Source organism: Euprymna scolopes, chromosome 12 (genome assembly GCF_053919585.1).
Source record: "Euprymna scolopes isolate OS-2025 chromosome 12, ASM5391958v1, whole genome shotgun sequence".
In the NCBI taxonomy this organism is placed as follows: Eukaryota; Metazoa; Mollusca; class Cephalopoda; order Sepiida; family Sepiolidae; genus Euprymna; species Euprymna scolopes.
This window is the reverse complement of record NC_136493.1, coordinates 151,554,052-151,571,242: the sequence shown is the minus strand read 5'-3', so window position 1 is coordinate 151,571,242 and position 17,191 is coordinate 151,554,052. Positions and strand designations below refer to the sequence as shown.

Below are 17,191 nucleotides of genomic sequence, written 5' to 3'. Positions count from 1 at the left end.
TTTTATTTTTTAGTTCTCAGTTCTTACAAACAAGCTTTGTCCAGATTAGATGCAAGGTAGTGTGATTATCTTCTTTACTGAAACATAACGTTGCAGTCAACTTAAGATGACCGTATTTCTGAAATTAAAATCGGAGATAGTTTAAATTTGATGGCAAAACATTAAAAACAAAATAAGAATGATTTTTGTATTTTCACAAATGTCTTTTATAGAAAAAGTATTAAATAGCACAGAAATTGGATACATGAATTCAAGATGGTGCTGCCTTTACGCCAATTTTATACCAGAGAATAAATCTCTGGTTGCAATCAAAGTATATTAGCTTTTTTTGTTATCCTATCATCTTATTGGCAATATGTTTAATTATATTCTGTATGCCTTTATTCCTCTTTTTCATTCATGGCTCAAATCTGGGATAGTTTTGACTGAGGACAGCTCACTCAATATCTGGTAAGCTTCCATGAAATTGCAACGATTGACCAATGAAATAAAATGAGCAAACAGGAAGTGGATTGGAAAAGAATGAATAGTTGAAACAATTTCATCTAAATTGTCATCTTCTTGGTTTGTTCTGAACCATATTTAATTGGAATCATTCAGTTTTTCATGATTTGAGATTCATACCACTAGATGGACTTTAATCATCCTTGGAACATTTGAAGAATATAGTGAATATCGGCAGAAACTTAAAAAAGAAAAAGATCTTGTGTATGAGGAACATAGGTCCTCCATTTTTATGGCATCATGTAGATTGTTGAAGAACTTTATGTAGGGATTCCAAACCAAAATTTTATTTTCATTATATTGAAAAACTTTTAGTTTGGCCACATAGATCTTTTCAAAACATAAGCAATGATATTAAATTTATTTTTGTTGTCCATCGAATTATGACTGTTCAAATTGTTTAGAAATCAAAAACTTGTCATCATGAATGCTATTGATGCAGAAGCCAACTTTTAGTGTTTAAATAAAAATGCAGGTTTGAAATAAATGAAAAATTCTTACAAATGCGGTAAATGAAAACCAGTAGTTATCAAATTAGCAAAATCCCATTATCTTTTGTAAAAAAAAAAATTTTTTAACTACAAAAATTCCACTGAAGTGTAACTTTGACTGTTCATGAGATTCATTTTAAAAACTTTTTTTTATTCTTTTTGATCCACTTGGAATGCAAGGCTACTATTTGGGATTGTCTAACAAAGGAATGTGGGGAGTTCAGTAGTAAGATGTCTGTTCACATTACATTTAAATTTCTGCAGATTAGTACAGCCAGGGAAGCAGGAAACTGTGAAGGAATTCCAAAGTCTAGCAGTTCAAAGGAAGTAACTATTAGAGTAGAAGACTTTCCGGCATGTAGGGAGCTGAAGGAATGGAATTTTGCTGCTTGTCGGGGTTGAGAGAATACAAGTGTTATGAATTCATCAAAGCACTTTCCTTTAAATTATTTGTAAAATAGGCACAGTATTGCAAAACTGCGGCAATGTGATGGAGGTTGGAGCATGGCCAATAGACTTTTTGAGGTTCTGTTTAAGAGTTAATCTTCTTGATGAGTCATAGTATCATACATATGAAACTACGTTTTCTTTTAATATTAAAAATCAATTTTTAAAAAAATCTCTGAATATATGGTAACACAATTATGTAATATGACAAAAGTTTAATTCATTAAACTTTTTAATTTGGAGTTTTTATGAAAGACAACTTGAAATACTCTATTAAGACTACCATATTGGTGGGCCGTTTTCTTTCAGATGTGATTGCTTTTATATGCATAGAGATGCACAATATTTTATGCATCAAGTTGTAAAAAATTTAAAAAATATAGCCTTCCTCACTGAAAATACTTGTCATCTGGGAAAAAATGAAACACAGTAGAAAGAATTGCACACACACACACACACACACACACACACACACACACACACGCACACACATATATATAAAAAGAAAAAGATAAAATTTTGTTTAAATTTAAATTATATCAAAATAATCAAAATAAATTATCATAACTTGAAATTGGTTGCAATTTCACTGTTTACTCATTTTTGCACATTAAACTTTAGACTTGTTTGTGATAGCTACTCTATGATGATTTGATTGCTGCCAAAAATGATGACATCAGAATTTCAAGAATTAATGCTCATTCCTAGGACTATGATTATTTTATCCAAAGGAGATAACATTCCTTTTGAAAGAATTTAAGTTTATTTTTGCATTGACAATCAGATATTAGATAAAGTTTGATCTATTTGGACGAAACCTGTGATTGTTCATGACCAGTTATGTTGTTTCATATAAGTAAAAATGTTTAGAATTATCTTTGTAAAAACATTGTTATCAACAAAAGTCAAACTTATTAAATTATTTATTGTAAAATGTACTAGATGTACACGTGACCTGTTGGGTCACAACAACTTAAAATGTATTAATGTATATTAAGATTCAAAAGATGTTAAGTTATGATTAATGTTAAAATATATTAATGTATATTAAGATTCAAAAGATGTTAAGTTATGATTAATGTTAAAATATATTAATGTATATTAAGATTCAAAAGATGTTAAGTTATGATTAATGTTAAAATGTATTAATGTATATTAAGATTAAAAAGATGTTAAGTTATGATTAATGTTAAAATATATTAATGTATATTAAGATTCAAAAGATGTTAAGTTATGATTAATGTTAAAATGTATTAATGTATATTAAGATTCAAAAGATGTTAAGTTATGATTAATGTTAAAATGTATTAATGTATATTAAGATTAAAAAGATGTTAAGTTATGATTAATGTTAAAATATATTAATGTATATTAAGATTCAAAAGATGTTAAGTTATGATTAATGTTAAAATGTATTAATGTATATTAAGATTCAAAAGATGTTAAGTTATGATTAATGTTAAAATATATTAATGTATATTAAGATTCAAAAGATGTTAAGTTATGATTAATGTTAAAATGTATTAATGTATATTAAGATTCAAAAGATGTTAAGTTATGATTAATGTTAAAATGTATTAATGTATATTAAGATTAAAAAGATGTTAAGTTATGATTAATGTTAAAATGTATTAATGTATATTAAGATTCAAAAGATGTTAAGTTATGATTAATGTTAAAATGTATTAATGTATATTAAGATTCAAAAGATGTTAAGTTATGATTAATGTTTAAATGTATTAATGTATATTAAGATTCTAAAGATGTTAAGTTATGATTAATGTTAAAATGTATTAATGTATATTAAGATTCAAAAGATGTTAAGTTATGATTAATGTTTAAATGTATTAATGTATATTAAGATTCAAAAGATGTTAAGTTATGATTAATGTTAAAATGTATTAATGTATATTAAGATTCAAAAGATGTTAAGTTATGATTAATGTTAAAATGTATTAATGTATATTAAGATTCTAAAGATGTTAAGTTATGATTACTGTTAAAATGTATTAATGTATATTAAGATTCAAAAGATGTTAAGTTATGATTAATGTTAAAATGTATTAATGTATATTAAGATTCAAAAGATGTTAAGTTATGATTAATGTTAAAATGTATTAATGTATATTAAGATTCAAAAGATGTTAAGTTATGATTAATGTTAAAATGTATTAATGTATATTAAGATTCAAAAGATGTTAAGTTATGATTACTGTTAAAATGTATTAATGTATATTAAGATTCTAAAGATGTTAAGTTATGATTACTGTTAAAATGTATTAATGTATATTAAGATTCAAAAGATGTTAAGTTATGATTAATGTTAAAATGTATTAATGTATATTAAGATTAAAAAGATGTTAAGTTATGATTAATGTTAAAATGTATTAATGTATATTAAGATTAAAAAGATGTTAAGTTATGATTAATGTTAAAATGTATTAATGTATATTAAGATTAAAAAGATGTTAAGTTATGATTAATGTTAAAATGTATTAATGTATATTAAGATTAAAAAGATGTTAAGTTATGATTAATGTTAAAATGTATTAATGTATATTAAGATTCAAAAGATGTTAAGTTATGATTAATGTTAAAATGTATTAATGTATATTAAGATTCAAAAGATGTTAAGTTATGATTAATGTTAAAATGTATTAATGTATATTAAGATTCAAAAGATGTTAAGTTATGATTAATGTTAAAATGTATTAATGTATATTAAGATTCAAAAGATGTTAAGTTATGATTAATGTTAAAATATATTAATGTATATTAAGATTCTAAAGATGTTAAGTTATGATTAATGTTAAAATGTATTAATGTATATTAAGATTCAAAAGATGTTAAGTTATGATTAATGTTAAAATGTATTAATGTATATTAAGATTCAAAAGATGTTAAGTTATGATTAATGTTAAAATGTATTAATGTATATTAAGATTCAAAAGATGTTAAGTTATGATTAATGTTAAAATGTATTAATGTATATTAAGATTAAAAAGATGTTAAGTTATGATTAATGTTAAAATGTATTAATGTATATTAAGATTAAAAAGATGTTAAGTTATGATTAATGTTAAAATGTATTAATGTATATTAAGATTAAAAAGATGTTAAGTTATGATTAATGTTAAAATGTATTAATGTATATTAAGATTCAAAAGATGTTAAGTTATGATTAATGTTAAAATGTATTAATGTATATTAAGATTCAAAAGATGTTAAGTTATGATTAATGTTAAAATGTATTAATGTATATTAAGATTCTAAAGATGTTAAGTTATGATTACTGTTAAAATGTATTAATGTATATTAAGATTCAAAAGATGTTAAGTTATGATTAATGTTAAAATGTATTAATGTATATTAAGATTCAAAAGATGTTAAGTTATGATTAATGTTAAAATGTATTAATGTATATTAAGATTCAAAAGATGTTAAGTTATGATTAATGTTAAAATGTATTAATGTATATTAAGATTCAAAAGATGTTAAGTTATGATTAATGTTAAAATGTATTAATGTATATTAAGATTAAAAAGATGTTAAGTTATGATTAATGTTAAAATGTATTAATGTATATTAAGATTAAAAAGATGTTAAGTTATGATTAATGTTAAAATGTATTAATGTATATTAAGATTCAAAAGATGTTAAGTTATGATTAATGTTAAAATGTATTAATGTATATTAAGATTCAAAAGATGTTAAGTTATGATTAATGTTAAAATGTATTAATGTATATTAAGATTCAAAAGATGTTAAGTTATGATTAATGTTAACATGTATTAATGTATATTAAGATTCAAAAGATGTTAAGTTATGATTAATGTTAAAATGTATTAATGTATATTAAGATTCAAAAGATGTTAAGTTATGATTAATGTTAAAATGTATTAATGTATATTAAGATTCAAAAGATGTTAAGTTATGATTAATGTTAAAATGTATTAATGTATATTAAGATTCAAAAGATGTTAAGTTATGATTAATGTTAAAATGTATTAATGTATATTAAGATTCAAAAGATGTTAAGTTATGATTAATGTTAAAATGTATTAATGTATATTAAGATTAAAAAGATGTTAAGTTATGATTAATGTTAAAATGTATTAATGTATATTAAGATTAAAAAGATGTTAAGTTATGATTAATGTTAAAATGTATTAATGTATATTAAGATTAAAAAGATGTTAAGTTATGATTAATGTTAAAATGTATTAATGTATATTAAGATTAAAAATATGTTAAGTTATGATTAATGTTAAAATGTATTAATGTATATTAAGATTAAAAAGATGTTAAGTTATGATTAATGTTAAAATGTATTAATGTATATTAAGATTAAAAAGATGTTAAGTTATGATTAATGTTAAAATGTATTAATGTATATTAAGATTAAAAAGATGTTAAGTTATGATTAATGTTAAAATGTATTAATGTATATTAAGATTAAAAAGATGTTAAGTTATGATTAATGTTAAAATGTATTAATGTATATTAAGATTAAAAAGATGTTAAGTTATGATTAATGTTAAAATGTATTAATGTATATTAAGATTAAAAAGATGTTAAGTTATGATTAATGTTAAAATGTATTAATGTATATTAAGATTAAAAAGATGTTAAGTTATGATTAATGTTAAAATGTATTAATGTATATTAAGATTCAAAAGATGTTAAGTTATGACTAAAGCGTTCAAACAAGTTAAGATAATGTTTAGTGCAGAACATATATGCAGTGACTTGGAGTCAGAATAATTTTCTGTTTTCAAACTAGCAAAAATTTTTCATTTTTGGGGTTAACGGAATTGTAGGCACTCTAGACAAAAAAGAAACGGAAGAAAAAAAATAAGGAAACTCATCAAAAAATGCAGAAATTAGGAACTTGTGATTTCTGGAAAATCTACAACAGTGTAGTAAATAATGGGCAATCAACAATTTCCCCACTATCCAACAATCATGAGGTCGTTTGCATGGCAACCGAGAAGACGAACATGCTTGCCCATAGGTTTGCCTTAAACTCTTTGGACCCAGCAAATTACTCCCTCCCCGATTTTCCTTTGCAAACAGAAACCACACTAGATGATCTTAAAATTACCCTATTTCAAGTGCATGATATCATAAAAAACCTAGACACCTCAAAGGCATCTGGACCTGATCTCATTCTGGCTGTACTATTAAAAAAATGCTCCGCTAAGATTTCTCCAGTTCTCTCCAAACTTTTCAACAAATGTCTCAATGAATCTTGCTTTCCTGACTGCTGGAAAACTGCTTCTGTAGTACCAGTTTTCAAGAATTCTGGTGAAAGAACTGACCCATTAAATTATTGCCCCATTAATCTCCTCCCTCTTTCCATCAAAATATTTGAGTCCGTATTTAATCAAGCTCTAGTCCACCACCTTATAGTTGCTAAACTTCTGTCTGACCAACAATTTATTTAGGCAAGCCCGTTCTACTGCAGATATTCTAACTGTAACCTGAAAATGCATATACCATGCACTGAATAAAGCAGGGGATAGTAGGGCAGTAGCCCTAGATATATCTAAGGCTTTTGATAGGGTAAGGCATGATGGTTTTCTCATGAAAATCAGATCATACAATATTAATTGACGAATACTTAACATAATGAAATCCTTCTTAAATAAGAGAATCCAAATTCTCCTTCATGTTCCATCGACGAAATGTTGCATCCTTCTGCCTGTTTTACAAGTATTTTAAGGACGGATGCTCCAACAAACTACAGGCTCTTGTACCCCCTTGGACATAAATACCACTGACAAACCCGACAAACAGCAAAATCCCACCCCATACACAGTAGAGATCCCCAGATACCAAAAAACCTTCTACTCTAATAGTTTCTTCCCCAGGACTACTAGACTTTGGAATTTCCTTCCGGGTTCCTGCTTCCCCAACTGTATGTATATGCAGAAGTTCAAGTGTAATGTAAACAGACATCTTGCTGCTCAACCCCCTACATAGTATCCCTGCAATTATGTCCCAAATAGTAGCCCCCTACATTAAAGTGGCACTGTGCTTTGTTTGGGGTGAAAATACAATTAAAAAAAAAAAAGTATTCTACTTCGCTTTCATTTTAAAAATTTATAAACTGTGATATATCTGTCAAGAAATTCTTACATCAATGTTTGTTATACAAATTAATATGTGAACGGAACACTCAAGTAAGTTTCAGTAAGAGTTCAAATTTTCAAGAAATCTAACGACATCATTAAATTTTTTTTTCAATCTATCTGGGATCACTAGAAGTAATTATCAGTTAGATCCATGAAATAATTGAAATACAGTAGAATGAAAAAATAGAAACGATTTTTTGTTTTTTTAATAAATTTTCTTTGTTTCGTAAAATAAAATTAAAGAATATTTCAGTAGAAATAGGTTTTAAAAAATAAGGGATTTAACCATTTAAATAATTTTTTATTGGTATTTTTAAGATTTGAAATAATTTACATTTTTTGTGTTGATTCATTAAAGTTTTCTGTAAAAAACTTTATTACTTGACTTCATATTACAAATGTTATTTTAAGCTAAAAAAATAATTCCAAATACTGCTTTTATATATATATATATATATATATATATATATATATATATATATATATATATATATATATATATATATATATATATGTCTGTATTTTGTAGATGTAAGATTTTCATTATTTACTCTAAGACCTGTAGTGAATTGCAGAAGCTCAGCATGCCATCCACTTAGCCTAGCCGCTACCTAGTAGATATAATCATCCCATTAACAGGCAAGTCTCTAAGACATGTAAGTAATTTACCACTTCACAGATCTGATCAAAGAGGCACCCATTAGTTTCAAATGAGATGGCAAGCCTTGATGTAGTCTGTCTGTTTACCAAAATCCCAACAAAGTATAATCTATTAAGTGATTCAGGACAAACTAGCTGCAAACCTATCCTTAGAAAAGTGTGTCCAATTGCCTGACTTAATGGAAACACTCCACATAAAGAAAGTCTGGCTCTGCGTTCATCATTGTCACCAGCAAATCTCTATATAAATATATATATATATATATATATATATATATTCAAGACTTGGATGTGAATCACCACCCCTGAAGTCAATCATGGCGTTCAAATTTGATATTAATATACAAGAATTACTTCAAGCCATATACCAATTTACACAAAATTAGAAAGCAACTTCCTGGTTGTATTTTAATGTCTTATTGCTTATAAATTTGTTAAAAAAAAATGGTAAAGATTTGCCACTTAAAAAAAAAAAAAAAAAAAAAAAAAATTTCGGTAAAGATGAATATGTAAAATGATTTTTTTTTTTTTTTTTTTTTTTAAGTTCATATTTTGTATTTTTGGTTGTTGGAGGCAAAATCCTGTTTTACCTTGCAGAAAATAATGCAACGGATAAAAAAGTATGCAAATTACATACAGCCATGATTTAAATTATGGAGTACCACTAAAAAATCAAAATTATGATTCAAACTTATATATTTAAAGGTTAAAAATAGTGAAATAAACATTAATAAATCTATTTCAACAACAATATTTAGAATGTCCTAATTTTGCCTTTATAACAGCTTTTATTCATTTTTGCATATTATTGGCTAAATTGTTGGAGGTGGGAGGATCTGTTTTCTGCCACTCTTCATGAAGTTTGGCCTCTAATTTTTTTTTTTTTTTTTTTTTTTTTTTAATGAACATTTGTGAATTCTCATTTTTCCCCCTAGATAGGATCACAAACTTTTAATGGGATTTAGGTCTGGAGATTGAGAGGGTCACTTCACCACTGTAATCCCTTTTTTTTTCTCAAACCAATCCATTAAAACTTTTGACGTATGGCATGGAGCATTGTCTTGTTGAAAGATTACATCACTTGGAATGTTATTATTAAATATTTTTGTCAAAGAGTTTTGGTAAACCTGGTCCAACAAGTTAGTATAAATTGTGGACTTCATTCTGCCTTCACATATGTACAAAAGTCCATTGTCTGAAAAAAAAACATGCAGCCCCAAACCATTACGCTTCCTCCTACAAATTTGACAGTTGGAACCACACAATCAGGATGAAATACCTCTCCTTTCCTATGGTAAACATAAACCACTTCAGGGGTGCCAAAAATCTGATGAAAACAAATGAGAATTTGCTATAATTTTTGAATAAATGTTATCGATGTGTATTCACATAAAAATTTCAATTGTTCCATTCAAAGTTTAGGAAATAGAAGCTGTTAGCTCATCTCAAAAGTTACTTTCGTCAGACTAAACAATTTTTGCTCAATCTTCAGGTGTCCAATTTTCATAGTTTTTTGCAAATTCCAGGTTTTTTTTTTGTTTTTTTTTTGTTAGCCTGAGACTTTTTTGCATTCTTTTAATCCCACTTCTAATAACCCTCTTCTCACTGTTCGAGCTGTTACGTTTTTCTTTGCATCCTCCCTAAGTCCAGCAGCAAGCTCTGAAGAACTTTTCTTCCTATCTACAAGGGATGCTTTTTTTTTTTTTATAAAGATGTCTTCCCTGGCAGTTGTAAACTTTTTATGGCCTTGTCCTTTTCTGTTTTTGAAAGACTTTGTTTCCTTTTAATCTCTTCCTTGAACATTCCATCTTCCTGGCAATTTCTACCTGAGAATATCTTTCACCAGACAAAGCAACAATTTGTGCCTTTTAAATCTCTGAAAACTGCTAGTATTTGCTTTAAAGCCTATTTCAAGATGTTTAGTGGAGTTTTATACTAAATTCATTCCAATATTCAAAACGATTCATTGTCATACTTAAAGTTGTTTATTTTTTCAGGTAATATTTGATTCCTGCCAGTGCTATACTAGTATATTTAATTGAAAATGCCTCCAAAGGGAGCTACTAGATGTAAGGAGCTAACAAAAATGAAAGATATTTGTGAAGACAGGATGTATCTATTGGTCTTAGTCTTGAAAAAAACACATGGCTATATCATACCATTTATAGAACTAATAATAGATGGCATGCCTTTATGGTGAGAACATCAAGCACGGATATGCCTTTAAGACATTTGCAAGGCCAGTTTCATTGCACAATGTCTTCACTTTGATTCTTACCACCTATACAGTATCAAATGTAGACTCACAGGTTGCCTGCAACTACTGGCAATAAGTAGTAATGCCAATACCAGCAAGAAATAAGCTAAAAAACACTCTTGTAAAAAGCAACTAATTTGGTAATATTTTCTCCACCTTAGGTAATACAAACAGAAGAAACTGAAAAACCTCCCACCATCTGCTTACCCTATGTACAAGTGATGTGTGAAAAGATTTTAAAAAATATGTTAGAACATCTAGATTTTATTCAACACTTTGAAAACATCTTGTTCGATTAAACATGTGGCGGTTAAAATAACTCCAAACTGTGTAGTTATAGAAAGATTTACAAAAATGAAAATGGCACCCCTTTAACGTAAAAATGAAAGAACCTTGAAAATAAATCGAAGGGAAGACAAAAATTATGTATAGTCTATCAGGTCTAGAAAGAGAAAGGGGTGATTATCGTTCAATTTGGAATAATGAATCTTGCAATGATAGACAGTGAACAGCACTGAAAAGTGAAGCTGAAAGAGCGAGCTCATATGCTAAGACATACCAATCTACTCATTAGAGCAAGAATGAAGATGAATATAATATGAGAGTCTAATAAAATAGAAACTTTAATAATTTTATGTATCACAAACTGTTAATTTGTTCCAGAGATACATGGATGAGATTACTATGATAATGATTAAAGTTTGCAGGTTATTTTGAGGTTTTAAGTTCAATCTTTTAAAACAATTTATCAAATTTAACTAAAAGAATGTCACATAGACTGATATGCAGAAGTTTAAATGTAACATAAACAACTATCTTTTTAATCTTTCCTATACATTGCCACAAATAGTAGCCCCTTACGACGTCCAAATGGTGATATATTTTGTAAGGGGTGAACAGAAGTTAAAAAAAAAAAAATAGCCTAAAGAATAGATTACAAACTCTGTATCCATAAGATTACAATAAAATGTTAGACACACAAAGTTGAAGAGCAAAATAACGGAAACATTAATAAAAAGAGTAAATTAGTTTGAAATTTGTAAATAATATATATTAAATGCTAAAATAATAATTGTTAAAGTGTGTATATACCTAATATATAAAGTAAAGTTGGTATATTTATACTTTCTTTGTCATTGTTAGTTTTTATTCTACAGAATCAATATTTGGTTCTGATTTATCAGTTTTTCTTGCGAATCATTGCAGCACGTTAAGAATAAAATGTAATTTGATTTAATTCCTTCCAGAAAATATTTTTTAATGGCTGCCATCTTTAAAAAAAAAAAAGTAAAGAAAAGGAACTTAATACCATATAGGGTTGCTTCCCTTTTATTGTATTAAAAAAAAATTCTAGAGAATGGAGAGGGGGGCATAATTTTAAAAAAAAGAAGCAAAACAGATTGCATGTAAATATCACACCCTTTCTTTTTATTTTTTATTTGCTTGCTTGCAAATATTCAAGAATGGTCAGAATATTTTATGAATATTTGTGTTTTTCTTATGTGAATAACTTTGATTTAAACTAAATACTTTTTGTGGCCTTGAATCAAAAAATCTATCTGAGGAAGAGAAATTCTTGACTGGGGCGTTTTTTTTTATTCAGATTAACCATTTTCTACAAGGTGAATATTCATCACAAAAAATGACCTTGTACCTAACTTTACCTTCATGTGGATGCAAGTAAAGAGGGACTCTGATTTGTTATCAATTAGTCAAAGTTTAAACTTTGTTTTTGTAATGTTTTTTCTATATTTTTGATGCAGATAACCTTTTTTTTTTTTTAATTTATGACTTTATTAATTCTTGATTATTTTTAATCATCAAAATCCAATAATCTTTTTCTTTATATTTTTCATTGAATGAAAATTTTTTTGTTACATTGCAAAGCAATAAAAATAAGAATAACCATTTCAAATGCGATAGTGATGATGGAAAATAAAAATTGAAAAATGATATATTTGAAAATAAAGTTCTGACACAGATAATTTTAGACTTAAAGAATCTGACCCAAAATAGATATTGGTTGTTTAAAGTGGAATTTGACCAACAGGAAAGAATTAGGTTAGAAAGAAATTGAAAGCAATAATATTTTGCTGGCTTGTCACACATGCAGGTGTCCATGTCAGGATTTTATTTAATTTCTGTCAGAATTTTTACAAAAATAATTTGCAAGAAATCAAAACAACAATGACTGCAAAATGGTTTTATAAGAAAAGAAAACAGATATACAACAGTCTTAGTTTTATTGTAGTCATGTGGCACTCATGCATGTAGGCATACACACTTTTCAGCGACCTACTACAGCCACAACTACATGCACATGCATACACTAATGAGGCAGGCATTTGCCAAGTTAACTCTCACTACAGAAACTGGCCAGAAAATTTTTTTTTAAAAAAGTAATTTTTAAATTGCTTTTCTTTTTTTGTGTATTTTGCTTTTAACTCTGCCACAGAAACTGCTACAACAACGGGGTCAAGATCCCAACAGCAACAACAATAGAATATATCAATAAAAGTTCTACTGAACTAGCTTGTGATCTAGAGCATGTTAATCCTTTATCCCTTTTCTTAAAGGCAGAAAATTATTCATTCTAATTGCATGTACAAAAAATGACAACACATTTGTTATTTGATGTTGAAACTTGATCACTTCCAGGAAGATGTTTGAATAGCAGCACATTCAAAATATTAACCAATTTTGCAAAGTCCGACTTGAAAAAAGAAAACTTACTTCATTTAGTTTTCCTAAAAAAAATGTTCAGTTACTACACTGATCAAGAAATCAATTTTTCCTGCAAGAAATTTTAGTGTTCACCAGTTAATTCTTTTTAGCCCTTAAAAAATTTTTTTTTTCTTTTGCAAAGTTCTGAATAAAAGAAAATTAATATAAATAAAAGTGGTTAAGATGCCTCTGTCACACAGAAGTGATTAAAACAACACTACTATGAAACCAAAATCAAACCAAACATCAACACACAATGAAGAAATATTAAGAACTTGAAAGTAAAACTCTGAATTTGTGGTTAAATAACCTAAAATTTATGCTGAAAATAAATATTAATCTCAATAAACAAAAAAAGAAAAATTTTAATTCCTGTTTTAATTTTTATTTTTCAGGCTATGATATGTCTACCTTTATCAGACGATATGCTAAATACCTGAATGAAAAAGCAATTTCCTACCGTCTCATGGCCTTTGATTTCTGCAAAATAAAACGAGGGTAAGTCATGAAAACTTATTTTGAACACAAATAAAGCTTTATATTTATTTGTACTTTCTGCTTTCATCATTAATAAAAGGTGTTTTTTAAATGTTAGAAAAAAATGCAATTCAGTTTTCATTAACACTCCACTTCATACATACATATATATATATATATATATATATATACAGTCCTGGTCAAAATCATAAGACCACTTAAGAAAGTAAGTGTTTACGCATATTATCGAATTTTTAATCAAACAAATGGTCGAAACCATTGCCAAAAGGGAAAATATGATGGAAAAAAATGAAATCTGCTTCATTCGAAATCTTAACCCTGATATACGGCATAATCGCGTTGACATACCGGTTCTCGTCAGATCACCGAAGTTAAGCAACGTTGAGCCTGGTTAGTACCAGATAGGTGACCATTTGGGAATTCTAGGCACTGTATGTGCTCTCAGCTTATCTCGGCATTTGTTTCCAGTCGTCCTGTACTTTATCTGCCACTGATATTTAACAATATTGTCTCAGGAGAGGTGTGGTTGGAGATTGCGCACCTCCTGCCACAAAAAAAATTTCACGCGCAAGCAACCCTTCATGGGTATCCATAGTCTGTCCAAGACTGAAGGAGCCTGCTTGCTTTATTTATTTATATTTTATATATATATATATGGCATAATCATATTGACACAGCAGTTCTTGTTAGATCACCAAAGTTAAGCAATGTTGAGCCTGGTCAGTATCAGATGGGTAATCATTTATGATCAGATGTTGGATATGGAAGGATAATGATATGTTACAAATCTACCATTGTTAGAATTATCTTAACCCTTTATGACCTGGTTGAACTAATTTGTTCAGTCATAAATAAATGAATATAACAGCATAAATAAAATGGGAATTGATTCAAATACGCTTTTTACATATTAGTTCAGTATCTGGATAGATGCCTGATACCTTCAGATTGCAACTGCTCATTGCCTACATTCAGTAGGCAACCATCTGTTTATGACAACAAACAAAATCCTCTACTCTCTGATAGAGGATTTTGTTTGTTGTCATAAACACACTTTTTCAAACACTTTTGGATATCATCAAGGTAAGTTTATGAAATGTAAAAATTCTCAGTGGTAGTTTAACTATTGACCTTCACAATTTTTCTAGTCTGAAGACAATCATAGTATCATTACCCTTTAAACTAATTACAATTGACAATATTTTTTAATCGTCTACATCATAATTTAGGTTAAGCTAACATATTAAACTTTGATTCTAACAAATTTTCATTTGTTATTGCTGTACCATGTTATTGGAACTAAAATAATGTATTGCACTACGTGTGCATGTCCACAGTTGTGCCGTGTTATTTGCACTATAAAGTATGACTTGAAATTTAATATCTAAAATTATCTATCAGATTTTAAAAGTTGTACCTAAGTAGCATTTAAGCTGACATATCAAACTTTGATATCTACCAGCTAATATTCATTTGTTATTGTTGTGCCATGTTTATTGGCAGTATTACGTCCTATATAAAATATAACAGAATTATCAATAAATATTTTTTAATCATCTACATCATAATTACGGTCGTTAAGGGTTGACATGGGCATCTAGCATGTTGAAGACATAGATTAACAAATAAGTCTTCTAGAAGTTGATGATTCAAACCGCACTAAGAATAGCATAAAAATTAACATTTCTATTCTGTCATGGCTGACTGAACAAGAAGAATTTACCTCATGGATTAAAGTGTTCAATTTGAAATACTATATTGCTTCCAGAGTTTGACATAAAGAAGATTTACAAGTTTGAAAAGATGCATGTGAAGATATGTTTACATTTGTGAAAACAACTAAGGTGAGAATAGTTGTCTAGTTGGGGCTCCGGGCGATTACTGTTTCTTAGAATCTTATATATGCTACTTAGATTATAATATTAACGAAACGAGCTTGCATGTACCTTTTATTTGGGCGACTTTTACACGCTATTTTCGTGATATTTTTTGATCTATGTGTGTTTTAGATTTTTCGTAAAAAAAGAGAAACTGAATTTGTAGGAACTCGTGACAGGGATGTCTAGAAAAGCAATGAGGTTTGATCAATGCAGGGGGGAACCCCCTTATATTAGACAATTGCTATTCATTTGGACACTCCTATTTATGGGGAGCTGGTTTTCCCCAACATCTTGGAGGAAATGCAGACACTGGCTTCCAGCCAAAGTTAAGTTTTGTTTATGGCGTGATGGTTGACCTCATATTTATGCACCTATCATTTAACTTTTTAATCGTTAAATTAAAGCGTTTTTCATTCCTCTCCTGTTGTGGTCAAGCGGGTAAGATGCCAGTTTTTTTTTTCCTTTCTTTTCCACCTTCGCGTCAAGGCTTCGGGTTCCTGCATACCTACCTACCAAAACTTTTTTTTTTATATACAGACAAACACACAGGCAATGCCGGGTACTCTCGCTAGTCTTCTATATATATAAAAGCGTAAGCGTTTTTGTATGTCCAAGAAAGGCTTTTTTCACAGGGGTTCTCAACAAGGTTACTATTTTGGAAAACTTTCCTTATACTCCCTAGATTGTAATGTCTCCGATTTGCGAATGGATGTCGTCTCTATTTTTATTTTGATCGACTTTTAAAAAATTCCCACCGTCCTGTCCTTTCACGTGTTTGTTTGTCTTTTTCATATAAATAATAAATAAAGCGAAACTAATCAAAGTAAACGTGCTCATCTGGCCTTCCCGGCCAGAATGTCCAGAAAGGCAATTAGCTTTGATCAATGTGGGGGAAACCCTTCATATCAGACAATTGCTATTCATTTGGACACTGCCAGAGCTTCCCCTTTTTTTTGGGGGGGGGGGCTGGTTTTCCCCAACATCGTGGGGAAACAAATAAATAAAACAGAAAGCCAGACGTTCATTTCTGCACCTGCGTGAACTCATTCACTTAACTATCCATTTCTGCAAGTCAACTTTGATTGACATTGCTAAATTTGAATGCTTTTCACTCCCTGTCATGTCACAGCACAGTCGTAAACTCTCAGGGTTTTTTTTTCCCCCCACTTTCTTTTCCGCCTACTACCACTTTTTTTTTTTTTTTTTCACATGCCTATAAACACCCGGGTAATGCCGGGCACCCACGCTAGTAAAGAAAATCTCCAAAAAAGAAACACGAATAAACCTAGAACCCCATTCTCCAACGTAGACCCCTACTACCAGGTCTCCTTCTCCAACATCAGGGGTCTACGTTCCAACCTTCCAGAGGTTGAAACACAATTACAGGAGACGAAACCGGACATATTCTTTCTAAGTGAAACTGGCATAGGACCAACCACTTCTCTAGACGAATTCATAATTAAAGGATACTTCAACTTAACATCTAAATCTGACCCACAAGATCGCCATGGGCATGGAATATGTGCCTACATCAAAGATGGCTTTCCATGTGGTAGGGATATCTCCAGAGAGGACCCTAATTTACCTTATATG

The 17,191-nt window shown here is 28.4% G+C and overlaps 1 protein-coding gene and 1 pseudogene across 45 annotated transcripts in view; both read left to right on the top strand.

Annotated features, from left to right (window-relative positions):
• The window catches only part of LOC145291553 (phosphatidylinositol-binding clathrin assembly protein LAP-like), a 343,700-nt gene that overhangs the window by 174,789 nt on the left and 151,720 nt on the right, over window positions 1–17,191 (top strand). For all 45 annotated transcript variants that reach the window (XM_080137599.1, XM_080137598.1, XM_080137615.1 and 42 more), the window contains one exon: window positions 13,616–13,718. In XM_080137599.1, coding sequence (XP_079993725.1) covers window positions 13,616–13,718 — 103 coding nt within the window. The remainder of the gene's footprint in view (window positions 1–13,615; window positions 13,719–17,191) is intronic.
• LOC145291866 (5S ribosomal RNA) lies at window positions 14,040–14,156 on the top strand (annotated as a pseudogene).